At 44.8% G+C, this 27,875-nt stretch overlaps 1 protein-coding gene across 9 annotated transcripts in view; it reads right to left on the reverse strand.

The window, feature by feature from the left end:
- Positions 1–521: 521 nt before the first annotated feature.
- Atxn7l1 (ataxin 7 like 1) overlaps positions 522–27,875 on the reverse strand; it is a 233,649-nt gene continuing 206,295 nt past the window's right edge. For 3 of the 9 annotated variants that reach the window (XM_090332963.1, XM_090332961.1, XM_090332968.1), the window contains 9 exons: positions 26,670–26,980; positions 23,655–23,737; positions 22,490–22,740; positions 18,835–19,027; positions 13,931–14,052; positions 12,247–12,552; positions 8,988–9,933; positions 5,722–5,796; positions 3,768–4,155 (listed from right to left, as the gene is read on the reverse strand). In XM_090332963.1, the coding sequence (XP_090189089.1) occupies positions 4,114–4,155; positions 5,722–5,796; positions 8,988–9,933; positions 12,247–12,552; positions 13,931–14,052; positions 18,835–19,027; positions 22,490–22,740; positions 23,655–23,737; positions 26,670–26,980 (2,329 nt within the window). In that variant the 3' untranslated portion in view covers positions 3,768–4,113. Of the gene's footprint in view, positions 1,331–3,767; positions 4,156–5,717; positions 5,797–8,987; positions 9,934–12,246; positions 12,553–13,930; positions 14,053–18,834; positions 19,028–22,489; positions 22,741–23,654; positions 23,738–26,669; positions 26,981–27,875 lie in introns of those variants that run through there. The other 6 variants (XM_090332964.1, XM_090332962.1, XM_090332970.1 and 3 more) reach the window with 6 other exon arrangements.

Raw genomic sequence — 27,875 nt, forward strand, 5'->3', positions numbered from 1 at the left:
TCTGCTCATCTTTCTGCTAATATAAAGGACTTTTACTTTTGTACTAGGGAACAAACTCAGGGCCTAAGCATACCATGCATAGACTCAACCACTCACTATAGATCAGCAGTGCACAATGGACTCTCTTCAGATTCTGCAAATTTATCATTCCAATTTTAATATATGGACCATTGAAGCTGTTCCTGTCTTAGGCAGTCACTGCCTTTTGGCTTCTTCAGAGAGAATGCCTGATATCCTGCTCCCACCCCCTCCATATGGCAGCTTCTCATTATTTTCTCCTCCATAGAAATCAGCTCTTACCAAGCACTTCTACTATTAGTTGGTAGTTAACACTGGATCTCTCTCCAACTCTGCTGCTTCCAGAGAGTAGCAGAAACGGTGTCTGTTTCTTGCCACTGAGCTTAGAGTGCCTAGCTCAGGGGCAGGCATAGAGGAGAAGCTCACAAATACTTGTTCAGTGAATCCATTGTCATTTACTACCTGCCACCATCTAAACACTAAGGTTATATATTAACAGGAAGTCTCACAAGGAAGTAAGAGGCAACAATAAATACAGAAATTTTATGAAAACCCGACAACTTTGTTTTACAAACATATAAATTATTTTTATTTACAAAGCCATGTTACAAAAAAAAAGCAAAAAAAAATACAATCTCTCACTGGAGAATATTCCCAGGCCTGGTGCTAAACCATGGCAGTATCCATAGGTACATATTTGTTCTTTCTTTTTAAAACTGTAAGCCATAGAATTTACTATTTACACCTACTTCCGACAATTATTCTGCTTAGAATATCACAGGCATGGAATGAATTCTATCTGATAGTGCTAATACGTAAAGGTGCAGGATAAAGAAGGAAAATACTTAGTGTTACAAAATATGGATTGTAGAAAAGAAACCCACTCCACAAGGGTGGCATTTGTTTCAAATGATTGGACATGCTTTCTTCAAAATTCTTCTGGAAAAGGATCTAAAATTGTTAATAGGAAAGGACAAATGAGCAGGTGCAAATTCTTGTGTGTGTGTGTGTGTGTGTGTGTGTGTGTGTGTGTGCAACAACAGTTATTTAATGTGCCCCATGACTGGCCAGCTACGGAAAACCCACAGAGTTTCGTTAAAGTGCCGTGGGCCAACAGCATAACAAAATAGAAGGTGTAAATAGAAAAATTCTTTTTTTCCCTTTTTCTTTTTTAAAACAAGAGTTCACTGAGAATCAGCAATAATAGAATATGCTGTATAAACTATTCTCTACAAAGGTTGATCAGCGTTATTTACAATTGGTACATTGATACAAAAGAAGGCATACAAGTTATCCAAGTCGCTTTTTTTTTCTTTTTTCTGTTTTTTTTTGTTTTTGTTTTTGTTTTTGTTTTTGTTTTTATGGCTGACAGGTCTAGGCATTGCGCTATGCTTTCCAACCAGAGCATTCAAACCTCGGTGGCTGGCGACAAGTCAGGAGATCTTCAGGCGAATAAGGGTGTGTGCAGTCAAGGGACTGGGAATGAAGGCTGAGTGGGATGTGCAGACGACAAGAACCCAAAAGATATCACTCTAATAATGCTTTATAGGCTGGTCCAGTTAGACACCATGAAAACAAACCCAAATATAACCTTTTTATTTGCATTCCACTTTTCAAGCTGCAAGTTTTTGTTTTAAATACATCATTATAAAGTAAACCTGTGGTTGGTTGCTAAGGAAGAAATTCCGTGGGTTTTCCCTTTTTGCTTAGTTTTCCAGAAATGTCCTCACCTTGGTCAAAGCCAGTCTTTCAAGAAAGTAAGCAGCATTCGGTGGGGAGCCTCTATTCCATCTTCCAATTCAAGATGTAAAGGGCTACCATGTTGAAACCTACTAGATTGATCCTTCAGTCTCTGTTGCAACATTATTTCTCAGAAGCAGCCACTTAGTATCGCTCAACCTTTGTTTTCCCTCTTTAAGTATAAGAAGTTTGTAAGTCAGAGGGTTCCTTGTTGTTGAGATTTGTTTTGTTTTGACTCCTGCAAGTTGTACAACTCAAAATAAATTATAAAAGACTCTAAAACCGAACAAGACAAAAATTGTGCAAAAATAACGAAGATATGTACATACTTTTCAGTCTGAAGAAATGTACAATAAAAACATAATTCAAAGAACATTTAAAAAATATAAACATTGCTTAAACTTTCCTAAGTTTCATATTGTTTCTGAAACTATTCTGGTCAGTTAGCTCTGTAATATAGTAAAACATAAATTATTACAAAATTAACACTATAAAATTTACTTTAAGAATATCTTCTAAACTTTTTTTCAAAGGGTCTAACCTTGTTTATAATCTTAAACATTTATAAGTCTTAAAATCTGCCTTATTCTTTTTATTTTTTAAAAAAGTAACAATTGTCCCTTCAATTTGCAGTCTCTTTTTCCTAAGATTTAAATAAACCAGCATATAAGTGCACTTTTAACACTGTAGAAATAAAAATGAAATCATTCCAACTAAATGTCCTGGTACTTAGTAGCAACTCCTAATTTTTCAAAAAAAATCATTTTATATTAAAAAATGTAGTAATTCTATAAGAAACACTGTCAGTGCAATTGCATTGAAGTAAATCACTCCATTTGCCTCCCATCTCTGCAGATTCCAATCATGTGGTAAAAGTTACTAGTAGTCTGGTCTTTGGGTTGGGAGAGAAGAAATGCCAAGGAAAACGTCAGGGAGAGGAAGAAGGGATGTGCTCAGCTGTGGAGCTAGCATTCATTTCAGATTTTGGGGTGAAGTGTAATCTTTTGATGTCTTTGTTCTAGGTCATATGTGGTATCATAGATTCAGAAGTGCATGGACCGTCAGCGAAATTCCATTGATTATGATTCTCTATTAGAACTTAGGAATGCTACCACTCCTTTTCACAACTCTAGTGTGAACTGCTGTAAACTGCTCCAGCGTCTCCCAGCTCTTTCAATGGTTCTTAACCCAGGGGTGGCCTGCTCTTGCTAGTGCTGCCTTTGAGCTAGGACATTTCAGTTGAGGCATGCTCATCTCTGGGTGTGGGCAATTTTGGCACATAATTCTCAAAATAAGCTTTCCCTAGAGGATATTCCTGGCCCTGGAGAGCAGCTCCAGAACCTTCCATAGTTATGTTCACCCTATTACCTCATGGAAGTGGACTCTTGGACTCGTGTCTCTACTCACCCAGTTTTGGGAACTTGGATACTTGCTTAGCAAGCTCAAACTATCAGTCACCCAATTCCCACATCTTTCAAGGGATATTATCCTCTATGCCTCATGGTCTGCTTCCTATCATCCATTCAAGCCCCATCTCTGATTAAACTCAGTAGATCTTTTCTGAGCTGCACAACTGGACTACGGAATTGAGTAAGCTACTTTACTAAATGGTTGGCCACTGTTCTCAATTCAGCCCTTAGCATTTAGCTCTGTCCATGGTGCCCATGTAGGTATCCCTTGATTCTCTGTCTCTTTCAGCTTCAAACACAAGCTCCTCTCCTGGAGACCCTTTCCCCAAACACACTGTCTAGGGGGGGATTGGTGAGAGCAGCACCTTCTGATGGCCAGGGGGGACCAGTGAGGAGCAGATTGGGGATGGGATAAGAGAAGATGAGGGGGGGTAAAAGAGCTCTGTAGGTGAGATAGTTCGAGAGTTTCCATGCGATACCAACCCAAACTGACATTCTGCTATGTCTGCTCTCAGTGAAGTAGAAATACCAGGATCTGAGGAGTGACTCCAGAATATATAAACATGGCAAATGAAAAATGGAAAGAAAACACTGGGACTGTTTGCTGTCAATCTCAAATGCACGTTCTTTTGCCATTTTCTTTTTCTTCAAAACTGAAATTTGGTCAATGAAGGAAGAGGAGGAGGAGAAGAAAGAAGAAAAGAAGAAAGGAGGAGAAGAAGGAAGAAGAAAGATATATAGAAAGGAGGGAAGACAAGAAGGAAGGAAGGAAGGAAGGAAGGAAGGAAGGAAGGAAGGAAGGAAGGAAGAAAAAGAAAGGCTAGAGCCATAGCAGGGTTCAGGAAACAGTTATTTGCTCATGGGCCAGTCCCCTCCCTCTTCTGCTACAGCCTCCTGGGGTGCGATCACCACCAGAAATTGTTTTGGAAGTGGCTTCATAGTCTTGTTATGGAAGCGTCCTTATCCTGCCCATTCTGTTTGTGTTCTTCTGGGAAAGAAAAGGAAAAAAACAACTTGTGTCAAAATCATACATTTGGAATGAACCATGAAAATTCAAGAACAGAGCCTTATTTTTCTTGTCTATGACTGAAAAGACAATCCCCAACCTCTAAGTGGTCAAGAGCACTGTAATAAGCTAGTAAGGTGGCAAATATGAGGAGCTCCTGAGTGTAGGGTAGTCACAACGGTCCTAAAGGTGGAGGGAAATACAGGGACAAAGGCTTGGACATATATGGGATTCTTCTCCTGGAGAGAGGGCTGCAATAATCTCTGTATTTTTCTCTATTGGATTACCTCTTCCTACTAAGGCAACTAAGGAAGGCATATAGTGTTGGGTCAGACAGAGGCTTGGAGGTTGAGATTTGGACTCAAGTTACCGAGTTTCTTAGTGCAGCCAAATCCATGTATCAGCGGAGTATAATTGTGTCTTTCACAGGGTTGTTAGAAGGCTTCCACATATATGGTGTATGTAAAGGGCTTAACACAGCAACGACACTCAACAAATAGTGGCTGCTGTTATTGTTCTATTACTTAAGGCTGACTGCCAGCCTTTGGTTTCTAGCAGGAATGTTGTAATTTCAGACATGCAATGCCAGGCTTGTAAAGGTGCAGCTGTAGCTTCCAGCCATACCCAGTGATCTCTGCAACAGACCCCCATAAATAGAGGTGACTGAGCAGAGACATGATGAGCAAATGCCATGGCAACTCAGAATAGTGGTTGGACTCTTATTTCTGAGGGTATAAAACGTTTCTTCACAGTCTTTCTCCAAATTTTACATGAAATTTGTGGTGAACTCCCACAGAACAAAGCCCAAATACACTAATGTCCACAAAATCAACTGCACATCTAAGACAAATATTTTGAGCCCAGCTTTCTACACATCTTCCAACCAGGTCTAGGTGGCATAACCCTTCTTGCTACTCTCTTTCAATCCCACCTCACATGCCTGCACTGCACTGGAGGAAACCATTGATCTCTGGGCTTATACCCTGATCTCATTCTTCAATTGCATAAAAATGGCTAAGTCTGCTGGGAAACCATATGCCGAATGGTAGCTTTGCTCGCTTGAGGCCTTTGAAGAAAGCACTGGGTGACATACACCGTGTGAAAGCTCTTAAATCCATAGCATCTTTGCAGTTTTAACAACACTCCTAGAAGGTAGGTATCAATTTGTCCATTAACAGATGAAAAAAATGGAGACTCAGAGGGGTATCCAAGACCGTACAACTAGCAAGAAGAGCAGTAGCTAACACTTGTGTGTTGCCACGTACTAGAGTTTTACTTTCCAGAGACTTTATATTCCTAAACAAATTTAATCTTCACAAATACCATAGGAGGTTAGGAGCCATTCTGATCCTCACTTTCTAGGTGAGGAAATGGAAAGAGAAAAGTTAAGTAACTTGCTCCAAGTCTCACACCCCATAACGTAGAGGCCCCCATTTCAGAAGCCAGGTTAGCCATGCTCTTAACTGAGGTGAGATTTGTTGAATCTGATTCCAGAGCCTTCTTTTCTTCCCTGATGTTGGCTGTATGCTGGTCTCCCCTGGAACTTACCTGTCGGCTGTGTCCTGGGCTGGATATGCTTGCAGGACTGGATTGTGACAAAGCTAGACTGCTATTTTTCCCAACCTGAAAGACACCAGTGAAGTATAACTCAGATACGGGGAGCGGTGTGGGAAAGATACTTGACAGCACACACTGCTAGGGAGGAGAGGTGGGGTTGCATAAGGTTCTCGTTCCTCACATTGCCTGGCATTGGCCTTTCCATCCTCAGTGGCAGACATAAGGACAACAGTTCCAAGGGTTCTTTGAGGATGCCCCCTTTCCTTCTCAGATGGAAATCAGAATGATGGGAAGAACTTAATTTTCCTTATAGATGGAAAGACTGCAAGCTTCAGTGTGAAGAGCTCTGGGAGGAAGCTGGGTCTTCTGGGAGTATCTAACTCCATGGAGCCCCAACTAGATACCTGAGGGTGAGAGCTAAGGGCCTCAGTGTTCATTTCTGTGTGTGTGTGTGTGTGTGTGTGTGTGTGTGTGTGTGTGTTTGGCTTTGTTGCTCATGGCTGGCACTCCACTACTTGAACCATACTTCCAGTTCAGCTTTTGATGGCTAATAGAGTCTTGTGAACTTTTGTCCCTTCAGCTAGCTTTGAACCTTGAACCTCAGATCTCAGCCTACTGAGCAGCTACAATTATAGATGTGAGTCACTGACAATCTGCTATTACACAGCCTTTGCTCTTCAGAAAGTCAGCAAAGACACCTAGTTGCCCCCACAAGTGTAGGGGGGGGAGGATGCTATTTCTGAGCTGGGGTGACAGTCCTGGGGATGCATGGCTGTGACCTTCATCTGTGACTGTCCTTGCACATGGGGACTTGTATGCTCAGGGAAGCTGACCTTGGGATAAACCCTTTATCCCTGTCTTATTTCCCAAGTGGCTCTTGCCTTAGGCCCTCCTTTGCACACAAAAAACTTGCCTTTCACTCAAAGAGTCGATTTGTGTTCAATTTTATCCTTCATGGCCAATTCTGGAGGTACATCTGTCAGAGATGAGTAAATAGTACCTCAAGTTCCCTCTGAAGCCCTGGTTTATCTTTGAATTCTCCTCCTAATGCTTTGCCTCTTCAGGTCTTCTAACAGAATCCACACAGACTGCACAGACCCTGGACAAAGCCTATCTATCCTCTGTGGTCTAGAGAGCGGCACCAAACCAGTTCAGTTTCACAGAACCAATACGGAGCAGCCCATTGGCAGCTGTAAGCACTCCCACTTTCCTTATTCTCCTTCTGCTGGGCACTATGAGACTGGTAGAGGCTCATCAACTCTGCTCACCGGAAGTGTGGCTGAGTCTTCATGCTGATTAAGTAGTCTAGACTAAATTGCTAACAGAGTACTTATTGCAGAGTCACTACCATGTTGCCTGGAGGCTAAGAGCCTAGACTGCAGAGCGAAAATGCTCAGGTTTAAATGCCCTCTCTACTATTTACTTGCTGTGTGATTTTGGGTACCTTGCATAACTTTCCTATACCTTGACTGATTCATCTGTTTAAAAAAATGGGAGAGGGGCTGGGAGTTTGGCCTAGCATGCACAAAGACCTGGGTTTGATTCCATGCTATCACATACATAGAAAAAGCAGGAAATAGTGCTATGGCTCAAATGGTAGAGTTCTAGCCTTGAGGAAGCCTAAGGACAGTGCTCAGGCCCTGAGTTCAAGTCCCAGACTGGGCAAAAAAATGGAGGCCAGGTGCGGTAGCTCACACCTATAATCCTAGCTACTCAGGAGGCTGAGATTTGAGGATCAAGGTTCAAAGCCAGCCTGGACACAAAAGGACCTGAGACTCTTATCTCCAATTCACCCCTAGAAAACAGGAAGTGGGGCTTGGCTCAAAGGTAGGGTGGTAGCCTTGAGCTGAAGAGCACAAGGATAATGCCCAGACCTAGGGGTAGGGTGGTAGTCTACAGCCTTCAGAGCTGAGGGACAGTGCTCAGGCCGAGTTTAAGCCCCATGACCCACTTTAAAAAAAATGAAGGCAATTACTGAGTTCCTATATCTAAAGTATAGGGACCACGACCATCAAAAACATGGTGTTAGAACTTCATCTGAAATGAGTGAGATATCAAGGTTTCCGCTGTGTTTTGAACAGCTTGTTTGGCAGCCTGGTGGAAATACACGGGATACTTCAGTCTGAAAAGTCCTAGCTTTGCCCCCTTTCCACTCTGAAGGTGACACTGATTAGTTCTTTGGTCTCGAAGTGGAGCTCTGACAGTTCTGGTCTCTCTCTGCTCTACCCTTGGAACTAGAGAGTCTCAGTGGACTCAAGTGATATCAGGAGACCCCCCTCTCACTGTAGCCTTAGTTACAGCTGTCTGGCTCTGACTCCTCCTCAAGAAATGTGCTTTGTGGGGCTTTACAAGTGATGAAGAACATTAAAATGTTTTTTAATAACTGCCTGCCAATTCTCCAAAGCCCTCATACCTACACAAGGCTGGCTTTAGGGTGTAGCTGGCTATTCCTGTAGTTGTAAGGCTCCTTCTCCTCACTGGTGGCTGCACGGATAGCTCCCCCACAGGCCTGAGCACCCCCACTCTGCCTCTGTCTGCTGGCCAGAGTGGTGGTGATCTTCCTAAGTAGCTCCCCCAGCTTGAAGAGACAGACTGGATTTGGGGACAGGAACAGAGATCAGGGGAAACATGGGTACTGTTGGGCCATGTTCATGTCCTGGGCTTCTTTATAACATTACAAGTTCTTGTGCATGCCATGCATTGAGTACTATTTGCCGGATGGTGTGAGGAAGGAAAGAGCTATGTTAGGAGGAGGTGGGGGGAGAAGAGGGGGGCAGACTGGCAGGCAATACCTCTCAGGTGGGTCTGGGTACCATGTGACATGCCCCAGGCCTCAGGCTTTTCCTGAGAATTCCAACTGGTCAGATCAAACTTCTTAGTAACAAAACTCTCTCATGAAGTTGTCCTCAGCAATTTAAGATATAACAGACAGAAGTGGCGTGAGGAACTTGGAATCTTTGTGTCTCTGTTTATCCATCTGTAATGTGGTGGGCAACTGTACCCACAGAACTACACGGGCACAGCACAAGGAGGTATCCCCGCAAAGGGCTTAGCACAGAGCCTCACACACAGCAGAGTCCTAAAAGCATTTGTTAAAAGAATCACCATGCTCAGCGCAGGGGCGAGGATGGTCTACAGGGAAGGAGAAAAGGAGTCACACTTAGGTTACCTGCCTGAGCCACCTGGCCAAGCAGGGGCACTGCCCAGCTCCCCCTGCCCCCCAGCACTGAAGAAGGCAGCGCCAGGAAGTCCCTTACCTGCCGAGAGGAGGTGCTGTTAACGGGATCAGGCACCGGTGCAAGAAGGCCAGGTGGGTTCTTTTTGTGAACGCTATTCATACCAGGCATTTTAGTGATTTTACAGGCTTTGCTACTAGCACTTGAGTTCTTACGCTTTTTTCCTTCTGATTTGTCAAAAGAAAGGGGCAGAGAAGACACAGCATTGTGTGAGGCCAGAGAGAGATCCCCTGCATGGAGCGCAAGGGAGGGCACAGAGAGGGGACAGGAGTCACTGCTGCCGCCCACCGCGCCCACCTGTCTCACTATATCCACGGGGACGCCGGGCAGCGAGGTCCGTCCTGAGGGCTCCAGCTTGGCACTGAGTGGGCTCACCCCATTGTTGGAGTTGTGCACAGACAGACTGTTATAGGAAGGGGCTGCCTGATAGGAGTTCAAAGCAGAACTGGCATTGAGAACACAGTTCTTTTTGTGGGGCCCTGACAATGGCGACGATGAGAGGGAAGTCTGCAAGGACAGGGAGGAAGAGGAAGTCGAAGACTGTGGCTTCCTCTTTTTGTTACTTGGAGACTGGTCGCTACGGGCAGACAGGTCTTTGACTTTTGAGGATTTGCTGGTTTTGGTTTTGGATGGCTTGTGGGATGGGGAAGGGATGACAGCTGGTATCGGGGACACGGCGGATGGAGCCTTGAAGGTTGAGTCCATGATGCTGAGGGTAGCGGCCACATGGGGGAAAGCTGTGGTGTGGGACATGAGGACACGCTGGTCCGGAGATGCCACAAAAGCTGCATCTGAGAGCATGGCTGATGTCATTATGTAGGAGGAGGTGAGTCTCGAGCTGATGGGAGCTGAAGGAAGATACACAGCACTGGGGTTGCTGAAAGGCTGCAACACGGATGCTGGAACAGGGGTGGTGATGTGGGCTGCTGGCGAGGGCATGGGGGTATCTGCCGCAGGAGGGATCTTCCTAAACATGAGAGAAGAGCCAGAGAGAAACAGTGAGACGTCGTCTTGGCATCGCTCAGGGGGAAGGATGAAGTCTGAGTGTCAGGGCTACAGAGAACACCCCAGCAGAACTTGACCATGGACAATGAAGCCTTGGAAGATGAGAAGGTCTGAAGGATGGCCCTGCCTTATGCTGCCTCCATTGCAACATCCAGTCCCTAATTCACTACTTTCAGGTGTTCTCATCCTACTGGAGTGTGGTTGATTTTGGTTCAGGAACAAAAGGCAAATGTTATTGAGAATATACACAGCCCCAGCAATCTTCCTCCATATATATATATGCACACATATACATATATATATGCGTATATATGCATATACTTGACAGGGAAAAAAGTGGTCATTTCACATTTAGTTTCTGCTCTGAAGTAAGTGTGAAGACAGGGCTTAGCCATCTGGACACGGGGGCCAGAGTTTCCCTTTCTGCTTCTCATAGCCCTTTTCCCATCCTGCTCTTGGCTATAGGTATTCTGGGAACAGCTCTCTCCCCATAGGTTGGCATCTTCCTGTGATTGCCACCTGCAGACCGTTAGGCTGCAGAGAGGCCTATTTCCACGTTGGCTCATGGCTACCTCCTCCTCCATGGCAAGTCAGGGGCATGGGAAATGATGGCAAGTTCTTCCTACCCAGGAGCTACGCTACGCATTTTCCCCTTCACCCACCCTACCTCAGCTGTCACTTGGAGGGGTTTTGAGGGGGTCTTCCTGTCCCCTATAGGCAAAAGGGAAGAGTCCAAAGAAGGGGATCAGGAGCTTCTAGTTTAGTGCTGAAGAGAAGTGCAGGACAGGAGTAGCGGGAGAGGATAGAGATGATGAGGGAGAGGGAAAGATTCTCTCTGTCTGGTTTTCCTGGAGTTAAGGGAGGGGTGTGACTCCTGAGAACAAACTTTTTGGAGTCAAGCTCAGCACCAAGGAGGGGTCATTCTTGGGACCTTTCTCTAAACTTTTTTTTTTTTTTTTTTTTTTTTTTTTTTTTTGCCATGCTGGGGTTTGAACTCAAACCTTTGCACTTATTAGGCGAGGGGCTGGTGCATCGCAGCTCCTGTCCCTCGGTAGATTTGGAACACTGTGTGGGATAGTGCCTCTTCTCTGCAGGCCACCCTGAAGCTGTTGCACTCATACAGCTCTGGACAGAGACTCCCCCACCCCCTGGGAAGTAAGTGCCTCTCCTAGCATTCTCTCTTAAGATTCCTTCTTTGCCTGCACTCAGAGGAACCTGGGGGCTTTTATCTTTAGTGTGCAGTCTAGTGGACTTATTAAACACAGTATCATGTCCTTGAAAACATCAGGCCTAGGAGAACAAATATAAGAGAAAAATGCTGCCAAACCCACGGCAAAATGGTGTATGAGAATTTCCTTCCTCTCAAGCCTTAAAACTTATACTAACCAAGGTACTCCATGAACATTTGTTGCAATGAATGAATGAGTGGATGGATGGATGGATAGATGGATGGATGGATGGATGGATGGATGGGGAGGTGGATGGGTGAGCAGGTCAACCTCAGCAGTAAGAAAACACTATCGTCAGGGACTATGCATGCTGGGCAAGGACTCCCACTGTCAGAGCAGGATGGTCTGCACACATCCTTACAACTGCCTGGCACTGCACAACCCCTTCAGAACAAGGCTAGGGTGTGTGTTAGAGTGTGAGGCATCAGCAAGGTTTCTTGCTAACTTTGCTGCCTTGCTGTGGCTCTACAAGTATCCCACTGGCCCTCCCAGGCAGTTTAGGCAGAGGGAAGTGCATGGCGGCTGAGGTTTGGCAGTAATTTGGAGTATTTACAAATAGTAGATGGCTCATTAGTGACAGCCCCACTTGATACTCTGAATGGGATTTCTTTTTGATTTCTGTTTTTCTCATTGCACAATATTCAGTCGTGCTTCAAGCTGTGTTGTTAAGCACAACTCAACTCTAGAGTTTACCTGGCCTGTGTCCGAATTGGGAGGGGTGGTGGTGGTGGTGCTTTTCCCATACTTGCTAGCTCTTTTTCTCCTCTCTCTACTGATTCTCAGTGGACAGCAGGAACAGGAGGGAGCCAGGACAGGAGAGAAGGGGGGCAAGGGGCAGTCCCTGGGACCCCCCTCTCCCTACAATAAATAGTTTATATACTTTCTAGGTGCCAGATGGCAGTGGAGTTTGGCTTGGCTGGCTGTGCCTGGGTTTAAGCTTCTCACACTGGCCTAGGGAAGTCCCCCACAAAAGCCCACAGATGCGAATGAGTTCCTGACAGTGCCCATCCTCCCCTGCCAGCTGGCATGGAGATCCAGATGCTGACCTGGCTGAAAGAGAATACTGTGTTGGCGTCTCCTGATGCAGAGTTAAATGCTTGTTAAAGAAAAAAGAGTCTTTGCCGTTTCTTTTCTTCCTAATGTCTTCCACGCCCCCATCGGCTGCCATCCCTCCAGGTTCGGGCCCGTCGGGGCCTGGAGTTTGGGCAGCGAGGCTGAGAGGGCAGCGGGGTGCTACGCTCTCCAGAGTTGACACCCAGGCAGCCCCAATGTTGCTCAGTGACAGCAGATTGGTTAGGCAAGTCCTGAACAGGGGGGAGGGACCTGATGCCCGGTGGCTCGGGCTTCTGTGCCTGAGGAGGAAAGGAATATGGAGCTTGAGCTGACAGGACACCAGGGAGCGAAATACAGATCAACACATTCCTTCCACGTGTCGGGGGTTTACACTACCACAACACAGGAGTGCAGAGAGCTGTGAGAAATCACCAAGGCTGGCAATTTGAAGGGTGTGGGTAACACCGTGGAAGGATAAATCATCTGATAACTGAGAACAAGTTAGATTCCCCCATACAGTGCCTTCCCTGTTGCAGTTTGGAAAGGACACGTGGAAATCAAGTGTGCCCTTTGGACACTCTGGGCAGTCACTCACATGGGAAGAAATGATAAGCTTCTCTTAAGGTCCTTTCTTAGTTTATAGGAAGTGTCAACATTTGTCCCAAGTCCCCTGGAAAGCTTAATGCAGATCTTTCTAGTGGGCTCAGATGCCACAGCTGCCTGGGGACAGAAGGAAGCCTAGGGGAGGGGCAAGTTGTGGATTCTGTTACTCCCATATCTCAGGAACAGCATTCTGGCCTCTCCTGGGCCTCATTAGGCCAATGGGAGGCTCAGCAGTTGGCTTCTTCTGGCAATAGGGGGACTCAGACTGAAGTGACTCATGGCATTATGATATCTGAACTCCCTTTATAGGAGTAGGGGTATGGCAAGACCAAGAGGTTGGCCTTCTGTTATCAAGTGGCTTCTTATGTATTGTCATTTGAGAGGTACTAGCCTGTTTTTCTTGATAGCATTTTACCAAATTGAGGCTTTTTCTCTTCTTGTAAATCTTCTGTTAGAATATAAGGACATTGGTAGGTGTGGGAGAATGAAGGGCACTTAGAGAAATGGAACAAAGCTAGAGTTTAGGGGAGAAAGAAGGCCAAGCAGAGGTGAGAGGGAGCCTAGGGAGACAGGAAGGGCCAAAGACAAACTTAGCCAACTTCACAGCACTGTTTGGAATCTGCCCTGTTGGCATCTGTACATTTTTCCCCACAGGACAACAAACAACCAGAAATTAGTCTGTAACCACCATGAAAGTTTTAGTATTGTGACTGTAGCATTAATATTACTAACAGAAGCACATTCTTAAGATCCTCAGAGGCTTTCAGAGTAATAAAAAGGCCCTATAACAATATTAAATAAGATCTCATCTTGTATCCTTTTTACCACGTTTAGATTAATCAAGGCAAAAATGATCTTCCAAGGAGACAAAGCATACAGCACATTATAGGTGTTTCTAAAAATCTCCAGGCAAATCATTAAGAAGAACTGACATTTAAGAATTAGTTACAAATCCTGATTTCAGACTCGCTTTGGTCTATGAAAAGCCAACTGCTGACATTTATTCTGAAAGTTAGGGTTCAGGTAACTATGGGGCAGCTCTGATCTTATATTGCACAGGAACTGCTCACTTACTTCCACATCTGTGAATTCAAGTGTTTTTCTACCATGGAGTTTAGGGCGAATCGAAAACGATCCCATCTTCTATCAAACACATAGTACCCTCGTCCCATGAGGCGACTCCCGAACGAGCAAAACTGTGAGGAAAAACACATTTTAATTTTGATTACAGGTTAATAAGCTAATATAAACCATACAGAGAAAAATAACATTTGCATAAAAACACACAGGGGTACCATTTTATACTCAAAATAAAGATGCAACTAGTACCGAAGCCAAAAATCTTTCTGTGATGTTGTAGTTTGAGCTCTGGATTCACTGCAGAACTCACATTCTAATCCAGCAATTGCTGCAGTCAGTTTCCTGTGGTACCAGGGGTCACACCCTCTAATTCTGAGGTTGAGCCTTCCTTTTAGATTAAAAACAAACAACCAGAAGCCAGAGTGGCTTTCCAACTCATCTCTCCAGCACATCATCCATCTTCTCAAGCAAGTCCAAGGCTCCCTTCTTCCCTTTCAGCAATAGAAATGGCAGATTCGGGTGATCTGGGCCACACCTTTCCAGCCAATGTCACAGAGTCACTCCACTTATCTTTTACCTTTGCAGGCTTCCCTGGGATCCATCATACTTCTGAACTCTGACACATGCCTTTCCTTCATCGGCAGGCAGGATCCCTGCCAGGGCCTTGTAGTTCATTGTTAATGGTCATATGACTGATCTCCCAGTGCTAGACTCCTATGGTACATCTATTGTGCACCTGATTACATTTTACTTTGGGATCGCTGTGTTTTTTATGTATACATGCCTGCATATCCAATGACTATTAATATATAGAGTGGGTACTCCATTCTCTTTCTTCTCAGTACAAGGATCATAGAGATTGGGAACAAAGAACAGATTAGTTTGAGGTATGAAGATCTCAATTCAAGGCTACCCTGAACTACATAGCAAGACCCTGAATCAAAAGGAGTGGAAAAAAAAGTGGTTTGGGGAGAGAAGACCCCATAAAAATGTTTTTAATGCAAGCTGTTGCATCTAAAACATATGGTTAGGACTGGGGTGTGGCCTAGTGGTAGAGTGCTTGTCTAGCATACATGAAGCCCTGGGTTCAGTTCCTTGGTACCACACACACAGAAAAGGCCAGATGTAGTACCAAGTAGTAGAGTGATAGCTTTAAGAAGGCCCAAGAACAGTGCCCAGGTCCTGAGTTCAAGCCCTAGGACTGGCCAAAAACAAAACAAAACAAAACAAAACAAAATATATGGCTAGCTGAGCACTGGTGGCTCATTCCTATAATCCTAGCTACTCAGGAGGCTGAGATCGGAGCATTGCACTTTGAAGCCAGCCCGAACAGAAGTCTGTGACAATCTTTTCTTCTCTCTCTCTCTCTCTCTCTCTCTCTCTCTCTCTCTCTCTCTCTCTCTCTCTCTCTCTCTCTTTCTTGCCAGTCCTGGGGCTTGAACTTAGGGCCTGAGTACTGTCCTTGGATACTTTTTGCTTAAGGCTAGTGCTCTGCCACTGAGCCACAGCAAAAGCCACTTCTGGCTTTTTCTGTATATGTGATACTGAGGCATTGGACCCAGGGCTTAGTGCAGACTAGGTGAACATTCAATGCTCCCAGCTCAAGTCTGTGACAACCTTGTCTCCAATAAACTATTTAGGAAAAGGTGGAAGTGGCACTGTGGCTCAAGTGGTAGAGCATCAGCCTTGAGCACAAAGAAGCTAAGGGACAGTGCTCAAACCCTGAGTTCAAACCCCAGGACCAGGAAAAAGCATATATCTCTATATATTCATATAGAGATATATTCAGATGTTTAATAAAAAGCATTTGATTATGACATTAGGACAACTGGAAGGTCCATTGACAGAAATGCAAGAAGTGGCCTCAGAGAAGGTGACATTTGTCTGGTCTAGAGCTCAGGCAAGTCTGCAAATGACTCTATAACCACATGCAGCCTTCCCCCATCCTCTGGGCCTGCAGCAACTCCCTGGCTTCCATCCCAGACTCTGTGCTAGATTGGCACCTATTCCACAAGCCCATCCTGGAGCCAGCCTTTGAATAGTTCTCAGGAGGAGATGTAAGGCCTTCCCTTTGTTCTGTTTCTGCTTGTGTTTTGGGAGCTTTGCATTAAAATCTTGCCACCCATCAAATCTGGTACCAGATGAAAAACAATGTTCTGCACCTTCATATTAAGTACTTGTTGACCAAGCAGGAAAACATACAAGGAATTCTGGTTCTCAGCTATAGGTGGGGCTGTTCCAGGTCTAGACATCATTTCTTCCTTTATCCCAGTTGCTAAGGATACATTGGGTAAGTGCTCATTACAATAAAATGATTACAATAAAATGAGAGAGAAGACAACACAGAGACAACTCATGGCTTTTTCATTTAATGAACAACACATTAAGGACCCACAAACATGTCATGCCCAGGCCTTGGCTAATCTGCTGCTGCAGCTTGCTCTTTCGACAAATGTCTTGATGCCCTCTAGAATCTGGTGTTCTGGCAGAGCCTTGTAACTTTCTTAGACTTTCGGATGGCAAGCACCTTTCGGTTTTGGTTATTTACGTATCTAATGCAATGCAGATGTAAGGCTAGATGGCCAGGGAGGTTCCTGTTTCTGGAGAAGTGTGGTGTGCCTTCAGCTGAGCTGCCAACTTCCTGGCGGGCACAGCAGCAGCTGCTGCTGCCCACCTTGCCCACTGTGCTCACTCTCACGAGCCTGGATTTTTTCCAGGCCAGCAGATCATACCATTGTTTTGATTACAGTGTAAATATATCTCCTTCCAGAATCTTGGGAAGAATCATGGCTGTTTTCATCCTGTGTCTCTCTAATCCTTTTCTTCCCTGCCACCCATCAATGTGTGTGTGTGTGTGTGTGTGTGTGTGTGTGTGTGTGTGTGTGTGTGTGTGATGTGAGGGAAAAAAACCCTAAGAGATCACAGCATTTCACCTTGTGTGGAATGTCACTGAGTAAGGATATGACATTGGGACTGTAGTGGATGTATTGAGGCCATGCATGATGGGCAAAGGTGGCCACAGAGGTTGTCACTCAGTCCAATGACACTGTGAACAGATCAACTCAAACTTGGAAGGCCAAAGGTCTTGTTATATGAAATTATTAAATGTCTTTCAAGTGTAGTAGGTTTTTTTTTTTGTGTGGGTTATGCGGTTTGAACTTGGCCTGAGTGCTGTCAGCTACTTTTTAGCTCAAGGCTACCGATGTACCCTTGAGCCAAGTCCCACTTCCCATTTTCTAGAGTTTATCTGGAAATAAGAGTCTCAAAGCCTTTTGTGCCCAGGCTGGCTTTGAACCTTGATCCTCAGATCTCAGCCTCCTGGGTAGCTAGGATTACAGAGTGAGTCACTGCTCACTAGTTGCAGGCAAAAATATTTGAAATCATCCCTGATTTTTTTTTTTTTTTGCCAGTCCTGGGGCTTGAAGTCAGGGCCTGTCCACTGTCTTTGAACTTTCCTCAAGGCTAGTGCTCTACCACTTGAGCTACAGCGCCACTTCCAGCTTTTTTCTATGTATGTGGTACAGAGGAATCGAACCCGGGTCTTTTTGCATGCTAAGCAAGCACTCTACCACTAGGCCAAACTCCTGGCCCTGCCTGATTATTTTTATATTAGCTTAGAGGCAAAGTCTTCAGCTGTAGGTAAGCCACAGGTAACCAATAACCTAAGAAACAGGAAGTAGATTCAAACTTCAATCATCATGTGGGAAGAGGGCCTTGCTCTATCTTTTTTTTTTTTTTTTTTTGGTTGGCCATAGGGCTGCAACTCTGGCTTGGGCATTGTCCCTGAGCTCTTCAGCTCAAGGCTAGTGCTCTAATACTTGAGTCACAGTGCCATGTTCAGTTTTCTGGTGGTAAATTGGAGATAAGAATCTCACGGACTTTCATGGCTGGGCTGGCTTTGAACCTCAATCCTCTGATCTCAGCCTTCTGAGTAGCTAGGATTACAGGTGTGAGCTACCAGTGCCTGGTTGATGATTGTCTTTATTCCCATTTTTCAGCCACTGTTACTCTATCTTGATGTAAGTCTGACATTATTCACTCAGTCCCTGAGGTCTAAAGACAGTCAATTATAATAATAAATTATAACATAGTTTATATAATATATAATTAGCAAAAGATAGTTAATCTGTCACTAACACCAGGGTTAACCACTATAGGGTCTGTGTTCAGCTCTGTGATGTCACACCAGGCACTACCCTTCCCAAGGTCTCATAGGTAAATCAAACCAGCCTCCAGCTGATGCCTCGATTTCCCCACTGATTTCAAACAATGTCAATTGCTAAAGTGAACTCATTCAAGCAAATGGAACAAAAGTGTCCTTTTTGTTAATAAGCAAATATGTGGGTATGTAATGATCTCTCTCTCCCTCTCCCTCTCTCTCCCCCCCCTCCCACCAGTTTTGGTACCATATGGTCAGACACTTAATAATAACAGTAAGTCTTAGAACCATCAGGGAAGAACATCAATGAGGGCTGGTACCCTCTTTACATGCTGTCAAGGCAGTTTCACCAGCAGGTGCACTCAGCTAATTCTAGACACCAGAAGCTCCATTTTTAGATAGGCACAGCCAGAAGGTCAGCTCCCATGTGCACTTATATAAACAGTGTCTCAAGCATTCTCACTACCAGGTGGATCACAAATGCTCAGGTATTTAAAAGACTCAAACCAACTGGGAATCCTTTCCTTCACTCAAGTGATGAGTTCAAATGCACTTCTAATGGTCACTGTTTGACCTTTGGATAAACACTTTGGTTCAGTTCTGCATTACATCTTGACCTTTGGATAAACTCTTTGGTTCAGTTCTGCATTACATCCTCTCCTTAGGAATGAGGCCTCTGCCACAACTGCCAGAGTGCCTTTAAGGTACAGGGACCATGCAGAAGGGATAGGAGACCTACCGCAAGAGGTCTGGGGTGGTGTGTAGAGAAGTGACAGTCTAACTTCTCAGATTCCTCGGCTCCATCCATCTCTCCTTCATCACTGGACAGTCGGCTAGGAAGGTCACCTCCAACTGGGGGCAGAGGGAGCTCTGGAGTGTAGCTGCTAAGATTTGAAGATGCGTTGCTGCTTATGCTGTTTGCAGATGATGGTCTAAAGGCAACGGGAGAGAAAGAACAGAATCAACTTTTCTGAGGAAACATGACCCATCCACTGTCCTGGTGCCTAGACTGCAGCCTGATTAGCCTTAGCATTGTCAGGGAAGGTAGGTCAATGGAAATTTTTGTAAAAGGGAAAAAAATGAAAGCAGAAAGGTTAAGTGATAGCTTTGTGTAGAGGAGTTAGGTTCTCCCTGCTTGTTGTCTCTGGGGTGAAACTACTCACTCATTTATATGTAAGTAATTTGTACTTGCCATTATTTGCTTCCCTTTGGCAGTGAAATCTGACAGGATGACCTTCCAACCAGGTGAACAAGAGCTGATCACTCAGCAAAATATCAGTCATGAAGAAACAGTCCTTCGGGTTATTTGGGGTGGGATGGTGGGGGTGGTGGGGTGGTGTTGGAATTACAACTCAGAACACTGCACTTCGCTGAAGGCCTGTTTTGCTTTAGTTATTCTTCAGACTCTTGCTACTTTGCCCAAACCATAATCCTCCAACCTTCACTTCTTGAATGTCTGAGATTACAGGTATATACCAGGTGTGTACCACATTTGATTTTTTTTGAAGGCTATGGGGCTTGAACAACTTTTTTCTTTTTGTGCCAGTACTGGGGCTTGTATTTTGCTTAAGGTTAAGACTTTACTCCTTGAGCCGCAGCTCTACTTCTGGCTTTTTAGTGGTTAATTGTAGAGAAACATCTATCATGGACCTGGGCTGGTTAGGAACCACAATCTTCAGATCTCAAAGTAACCAGGACTATGGGTATGGGCTGCTGGTCCCAGGCTCCGGTTCATTTTTTTTTTTTTTCACATATGGTCACACTAACTTTTGTCTGGGCTGATCTTGAGCTAATGATCTCACCTCTACATTTTGTTTTATATGTGATAACAGACTCAAGCCCCTTTGCCCAGTCTCTCTTTCTTAATTATTAAACTATGGTTTTATGAAATTTATCCTACTAGCATGGAACAGTACTGCAGTTTTTTTTTTGTTCCAATAAACTTTAATTTTATTTTAAGAAGACCCCAAAGTACTAGAATAGTGGTGCTGGCAATTTTATTATAGTAAGTTATTACAGTTGTTCTATTTTATCACTTTCTTTTCCTATTAGTAACTGTGCCTATTTTATAAAATAACTTTGATTACAGGAATGTATGTATAGGAAAAAAACTACCACAAAAATACAAGATTTGATACTAGCTCCAATTGTAAGTACCCATGAAGTCTTAAATAAGGGGAGACTATTTACATATCATTGAAGCCCTTCTTAGATGTCTGGGGCAGAATTAGCTCCAAGTCTAGAACAAGGGTAATAGTCTTTTTTTTTTTTTTTTTTGCCAGTCCTGGGCGTAAGCTCAGGGCCTGAGCACTGTCCTTGGATTTTTTTCTCTCAAGGATAGAACTCTACCACTTGAGCCTCAGCACCACTTCTGGCTTTTTCTAAGTATGTGGTACCAAGGAATCGAAAGGGTAATAGTCTTAAACAATAACCAGAGAATGATCTTGCAGGACTGTGCATGGAGGTACATGCGTGTAATCCCAGCTATTCAGGGAGTAGAGAGGAGGTTGTGATTCTAAGCCAGCCTAGATAAAAGTTACGAAAATCTTATTGATGGTTCACATATACGATCCAAGCTACTTAGGAGCTAGAGGTAGGAGGATCACAGGTTGAGGCTGACCCAGGCAAAAATGTGAGACTTTATCTGAAAAATAAACTAAAAAAAAAAAGACTTGGGGGTGTGGCGCAGTGACAGATGACAACTACACAACAGTGGCTACACCGGCAGAAATGCACAGGGGCCACTTCTACTTGACTACATGCTCTTGCATGCCTAGAGCTAAGCTTGGCCACAATAGCTGAAGAATTCTGCTGTCACACATACAGACACGTACCAGAAGTGCCAGGAGCATGAGGGTGACAATCTGGTGAATCAGGAACTCTTGCCATCAGATATTGATTTTTGCTTTTAAAATATCAACTCCTTTTCTAGCCATCCTCTCCAAAACCATACTTACTTATTGGATAATACACAGGTCCATGGCATGATAAGACATCCGATACAACTAGCCGCACTTCTCATGGAGCACGGCTGATGTTACCTTTTTATGCAAAGTGCTGATATTTGAGCCTTATCTCATTTTCTAAACTCTACAGTTTTAAATTCAGGGTGTAGTTTCATCTTTTCCTTTCTCCTCTGCCCTTCTTGAAAGTATCTAATTTGGTATTTTGCTTATAGAATAAGTACCCAATGGCTTTTGTGTATGTGCCAGTCCTGGGTGCTGTCCCTGAGCTTTTTTTTGCTCAAGGCTATCTATCACTTTATACTAAGCAACAGCTCCAGTTTCAGCTTTTTTGGGGGGCGTGGGGAGTGATTAATTGGAGTTAAAAGCCTCATGGACTTTCCTGCCTGGGCTGGCTTCAAACAGATCTTCAGCTCATAGCCTCCAGAGTAGCGCACTTGGCTCACTGGATACAGGTCTCTGTCTTACTGCCAGGAATCTACTGCCCATCAAAACAGACATACAGGGCTGGGAGTTTGGCCTAGTGGTAGAATGCTTGCCTAGCATGCACGATGACCTGGGTTCGATTCTTTGGTACCACATATATAGAAAAGCCGAAAGTGGTGCTTGTGGCTCAAGTGGTAGAACACTAGTCTTGAGAAAAGCCCAAGGACTGTGCTCAGACCCTGAGTTCAACGCCCAGGACTGGCAAAAAAACAAAAACAAAACCCCAAAACAGACATACAAAGACTTTAAATTGCGTTTAAAGTTTCAGTTCTGTTTTGTATCCTTTCCTTTCTGCTCACCAGCGAGAAGCAAATAAAACCCCAAACAGGTGGCTCATAAGGGCAGCCTCCTTGGTACAGACAGAAATACAAGAACACACAACCTCAACTCTGCCAGCTTGCCCTTTGGACTTGATCATTAGAGAATTGGGGAAAATAAATCATAGATCTGTGGCAAATGGTCCAGAGAGCTAAGGCATGCAGACTCCTAATCTACCTAAGGCTTCCCCATCCCATTCCAGGAGTTGTCAACTAATATAAAATCCCAAGCAGCCAGGAACTTGCCTGATACGCTGATATATCACCTTTTCAGGTTCTTATTTCTAGCTCACTTTTTTTTTTTTTTTGGCCATACGAGGACAAGGCAGTACTAGCAGGCTACCACTTGAGCCACACCCACAGCTCACTATTCCTCTGTAAAAACATACACTGTCTGATAAAAGTTCTGCTACCAAGACTGACAGTGACAATGACAATGGACAGCAGTACAATCCGCTAAGGCTTTTTTTTTTATGCACGTGGCCTCATTTCAACTTCAAAAACACCTTATGAGACCATACTATTATGATTTCACTTAATGTATGACCCAACCACACTTATACTTCACCATCAAGGTAAAGTCCCTTAACTAAGGATTCAGGGCTTCAATTGACAATGCAGGACTTACCTGGGGAGTACAGAGTTAGGTGGCCTGGATTTCGCAGGGGATGTGACTTTCGGTTCTGGCCCAGAGCTTCCTGTAGATCCGGGCAGAGAATCCTGCACTGGCCCAGCTTGGTTTGGAAGTATTTCCCTTGTGGAAGTCAGGAGATGCTCTTTAACTTCTTTCTCCCGAGACTTGGCTTTGTGTTCTGCCAGGAGGAGGTCGAATTGTTTTTTCCGGCCTGGGACTGCCCTCCGATGGCTTAGTGAGTGTGTCTAAGGAGAAGAGAGATGAGAAGCACAGCCTCTTTGATCAGCACAGAAATCTGCTTCCCCAGGCCCTTGCATTTCAGAAATAGCAACCATGGCAATTTAGAGGTGCTTGACAAGTCAACTTCAAAACAACAGCTCTCCTTCTGTGGCTGGGGAAAGGCATGCAACCATGCTCTACACTCCCGGTGTTAACAAGCCAACGCTTCCTCCAGACAAATGGCATGAGATGACGAGTTTCCACGCAGAATGTGTGAACACCTCTCTGATGAAAGGCAATTGTGAGGGAATGCTAGAGTTAATCCAAGGGCATGTGGGAGGTTCCAGTCGGCCCAGACAAACAGACATTAGACAGAGAGGGCCTTAGCTTCCATCCCGAGGCCAAGAAGCACTAGCAGTTCAGGAGGACACCCAGTGGCAGTCAGCCACCTTGGGTCCTCTGTCCCCTGGCTATCCCGTGCGGCTAGATCAAGGGTGCAGCATCTCATCCTTCTTTCTAGGTCTGTCTTTCAGGACGCTGCTGCCACTGCTGCCGCTGCTGCTGCTCCTGCATACATTAAGCGGTAGCAGGCTTTAGAACCGCCTGTGAGTGCCTATAAATACAATTTACTGTCTGGCCTCCCAAGTAACTGGGGAAGCCTAGTTCTCTCTCTCTCTCTCTCTCTCTCTCTCTCTCTCTCTCTCTCTCTCTCTCTCTCTTTCTCTCTCTCTCTCTCTCTCTCTCCTTAAAAAGGCAGCCAGCTTGAGGCAGGCACTCTGCTACCAGTAGATGAGAAGAAAGCATTTCCCTTACAAAGAACAGCCGGAGGTCATGTTGAGGTTCCACACCCTGCCGTGTGGAGAAAGTGGCATGCAAACATTTCCACAAAGGCCCCAGCCAGAGCAGGAAGTATTTTTTTTTTTAATGGAAAAAGAAATACCTTGCAGGTGAGGGATCTTGTGCAAGGTTTCTTTGTCTCGGGATCCAATACTCCACAGTGTTTATTTGGGTCAAATTCTCTCTCTGGTTTAAGAAACAAATAAAAAATGTAAGAAAAAAGGAGACTAAATAGGATTGGGCATTAAGACTACGTTTTAAAAAATGCATATATGTACCAACAAGTGAGACAATGTCAGGCTATGATTTTTTTTTCTCTCCTATTTTTCTTTTCTTTTCCTTTTTTTTTTTTTTTTAAACTGGCTGCTAATTTGCTTGAAGAACAGCTCAGGGAAAGATGGCACTCTCCTCTGAACTCGGCCTTCCTAAGTCTAGCAAGGTGGGGGACAGCACCAGAGGCAAAAGAGCCAGGCTGCTTACAGTACACTATTATATTTAAAATGGTCCTACAAGTTCTTGGCACTTTGAGCATAGCAGATGCAGGTCGTGGACTGGCACCTGAGACCCAGGAGCCTCTGCTTCCTAGGCTGCTCCCAAAGTCCTAGCCCCGCCCCCACCCTGGCTTTCCTGCTACCCATGTAAGTGGTAGATTGTTCCTTGACATGTCAGCCTGACCTGGCCCTCATGCTCTGCAAAGCCCTCAGTGCAGGCTTTCCAAATAGCCATGTGAACCAGCTAATCATTTTCCTGATTCAGAACATTCTCAGAGCCATAGATAAGGGCAGGGGAAAGTCTCAGATTCCTTTGTGTGGCTGAACCCCAAATGCCTAGAGAGCAGGGTCTGGTAATCTCTCAGCTTGCTCTGCCTTTCCTTATATCTTTTCTGCTTTCTGGTTAGACTGCTTTCTTGTTGATGGCTTGTCTAGAGGTTACATCTAAGGATCCGTCATTGATTCTGGGATAACATCCTTGGAAAACGTGGGGATGGGAGGGTATCTTTTAAGGGTTTGTTAAAGTTTAAGATAGTTTCTGGAAAGCACCTAGCAAGACCTGAGTCCTGCAGAGAAGGAATGCATAGCTCTGGGTATGTGAGTGAGGCAGCTGCTGCTGTCAGGGGTTCTGCAGCAACTTGGGCATCCCTAGGGCTACAAACTCAAGAGACTTTCCCTAGGCTGAAAACTGCCTGCAATTGGTGGCATAAGCTTGGAGCATAATGAATGCATGTTCTAGTTTCAAAGGAGTTTCAGGGTCACTGCACTGGTGGTTATATTGTGCAAGCAAGCCATTCTTACAGCCATCAAAATGCCACCCTACCCTTTGCCCCCCACCCTTTTTTTTCTGCCAGTCATGAGGCTTGCACTCAGAGCCTGGGCATTGTTCTTGGGCTTTCTCAAGGCTAGTGTTTATATCACTTGAGCCACAGCACCACTTCTGTTTTTTTTCTGTGTATGTGGTACCAAGGAGTTGAACCCAGAGCTTCGCACATGCTACGCAAGCACTCTACCACAATTCCACATTCCTGCCACCATCCCCCCCTTTAAAAAGCTCTAATGAAATAAAAGAACCCACAAAATTCAAAACACACACACACACACACACACACACACACACACACACACACACACACGTAACGTCAGACTGGGACACCAACTGGAAGCCAAGGTCATGGCTCTGCTGCAATGAGATCCATGGTCTCTGGATTCAAGATACCAGCCTTTTTAATTTTCCCCTGGGATGGTGCCACCTGTCTCTGCATTAGCCATTTGGGAAGAGAGAAGCTGGGGACTCAGCCCATAAATTGAGACTCCTATAATGCTTGTAGACAACAACAGGTTCTACATTTCTCTGATTTTGATGACTATTTTTATGTTTTTATGGTACTGAGGTTTGAACTCAGGACCCTGTACTTGTAAGGCAGGCATTTTACTAGTTAAGCCACACCGTCAGGGCTCCCTTTCTCTTGATAGTGTGTGAATAAGGCATGGAAAAATGTGCCAGGCACAATTCTTGCTTTGCTTTAATGCTTTGGACCTGAGGCCTGAAGTATTTTAAAAAGACACAATTTTAGAGTGACAGATGTACAATAGAAAACTAGAAATGCAGATAAACATGAAGTCGAAAATAAAAAATTACCCATACTTACTAGAGTGCTGAAAAGCCTTGCTCACACTAGAAGATACCTTATCTCTCAATGTATTTTATTTTTCTTGGCTATCATTAAATAGCACCTCTGGTGTGTGGAGAAGTAATGAAGTTTATACTTTTGGTCATTTGGAGAGAACAGAACTTCTAGATTTCATTCTTGGACAAATGCAAAGTGAATACTATCCCTAAGGTAATATGATTTCCACGTAGGCACCAAAGAGTAGGTACGTGTCTTCTCAGACAACTTTCCAACCCCATCTATGTGGTGCCAGCCCTAGAGGGAATTCCAGCCTGACTATGGGCAAGGGAAAGAGGTTGTTCTACCTGCAGTCAACCTAGAGTCCTGCGATGTGATGGATGGTGGTCATGTCTCCTTATGCAGTACACCTAGGGGCTGACCCAGCGTGCTGTGAGACATTCTGTTGGACTCACAGCAGTGACGCTTCTATAGCCGCTAGGGGATGTCCAGACACTCAGCATGGTTGGTTGCACAGCTATTTGCTAATTCAGAGTTCACAGACTATTGGTTTATGCAGAGCATCTTACTTCCTGAGCCACTGTGCAGGGCCGGTAATTCTTGCTAACTACTTAACAAAGCCAGAGGCTTTATTTGCCCTTGGAATAAGAGAATCTGTTCTTTGCAATTTTAGATGGGGTCCTATTTGTAAATATACTCCATGTCCCCTAAAGAATGAAACAGAGGGCTGGGAGTTGGCCTAGTGGTGGAGTGCTCGCCTAGCATGCATGAAGTCCTGGGTTCAATTCCTTGGTACCACATACATAGAAAAAGCTGGAAGTGATGCTGTGACTCAGTGGTAGAGCTCTAGCCTTGAGAAAGCCCAAGGACAGTGCTCAGTCCCCAGGACAGGCAAAAAAAGAATTAAACAGAGCTGCTTAATTATATGACTATATCATTCCTTGGTTACTGAAGGGACCTCATTTTAATCTTCTCATGAATGATACTGACACGTACCTGAAAGTCTCCGGTAAGGCTTGTTGTTGTTTTTGGTGCCATTTTGGTGTTTCTTGTCTATGGTGGCAGACAGGATCCCTTTGCCATTTAAGATCTTCTCAGGTGAAGGTGGCACCGACTTGGACATCAGGATGGGCTTAATTAGAGGTGGGGCGGAGACAGCAGAAGAGGAAGAGGAGGAGGAAGAGGAGGAGGAGGAGGAGGAGGAAGAAGTGACTGCAGTAGTGGTTGTAGAGTTCATTTTGACATTGGCACCATCTGCCTTCACTAGGTTAGGAATTTTCTCTAAACTGACTACGGGAACCGGAACACTGAAAAATAAAGGAACAAACAGACACAATTGCCTTCTTTGATACATCTGGTCTACTGAGAAGCTACACCCGCTTATCAGTATCAGAACACTTCCTTATCACTTATTTATACTCCTCCTCTAAGCAAGCAGCATGGCTCCAGTTTTGATGGGAGGGAGATTTGTGCTGTGGAGAGGACCAATGGGGGGGGGGGGTGGCAGGCTTGGCACAGAGCCCGGGCATGGATCAGAGCTGACTGATTAGCTCCCGCACTGGATCGTCCACATGGATCCTGTAAGTCCCTCTACCCCCATCAAGCCGTGTATGTGGGTCATGTCTGACATAGCACCGTGGGCAGAACAAGGACCCTGCTGTGAAGCCAGGAAGAGATGCTGTCTGTGAGGGACAGATAGCAGGCTACTGCTGAATCAGGCCCCTGCCTCCTTGCTCTGTAGTCTCCCACTTTGGCCCAATTGGGCCTGATACCTGCTCGGAAGCGCTGACAGCATCATGCCACACAGAGGCATGGCTTCAGGCCAGCATGCTGCACTCCATGCTGTCGGAGAGCTTCTGGATCACTCTCCTAGCCTGGGGATGGGCTCGAATGAAGTAAACCGCCATGTATCAGTATCCAATATTCTATTTGAGGAAGCTAGTTATGAAATAGGCAATTCTTCAGGCTGGCAGGTGAGAAGATGAATTTTAAGAAGGCAAGAGCACAAAGGTATGCATTCACTCTTCAGAATTTGTCACTTTCGCCCCATTTCCTTGCTATTTCTCCAGTCATGGATGGAGCTCTTTAATGCTGGGGGAACTTATGTTTGGGGGCTGCGGAGGACTCGGGCTCAAGGTCTTGAAAGATGAGATGAATAAGCTTTGCTTTGGTCTCAGAATCAGATTCTCTTTCCTCCTGGCA

The sequence above is a fragment of the Megascapheus bottae genome, chromosome 5 (assembly GCF_031878675.1).
Source record: "Megascapheus bottae isolate mThoBot1 chromosome 5, mThoBot2.hap1, whole genome shotgun sequence".
NCBI lineage: Eukaryota > Metazoa > Chordata > Mammalia > Rodentia > Geomyidae > Megascapheus > Megascapheus bottae.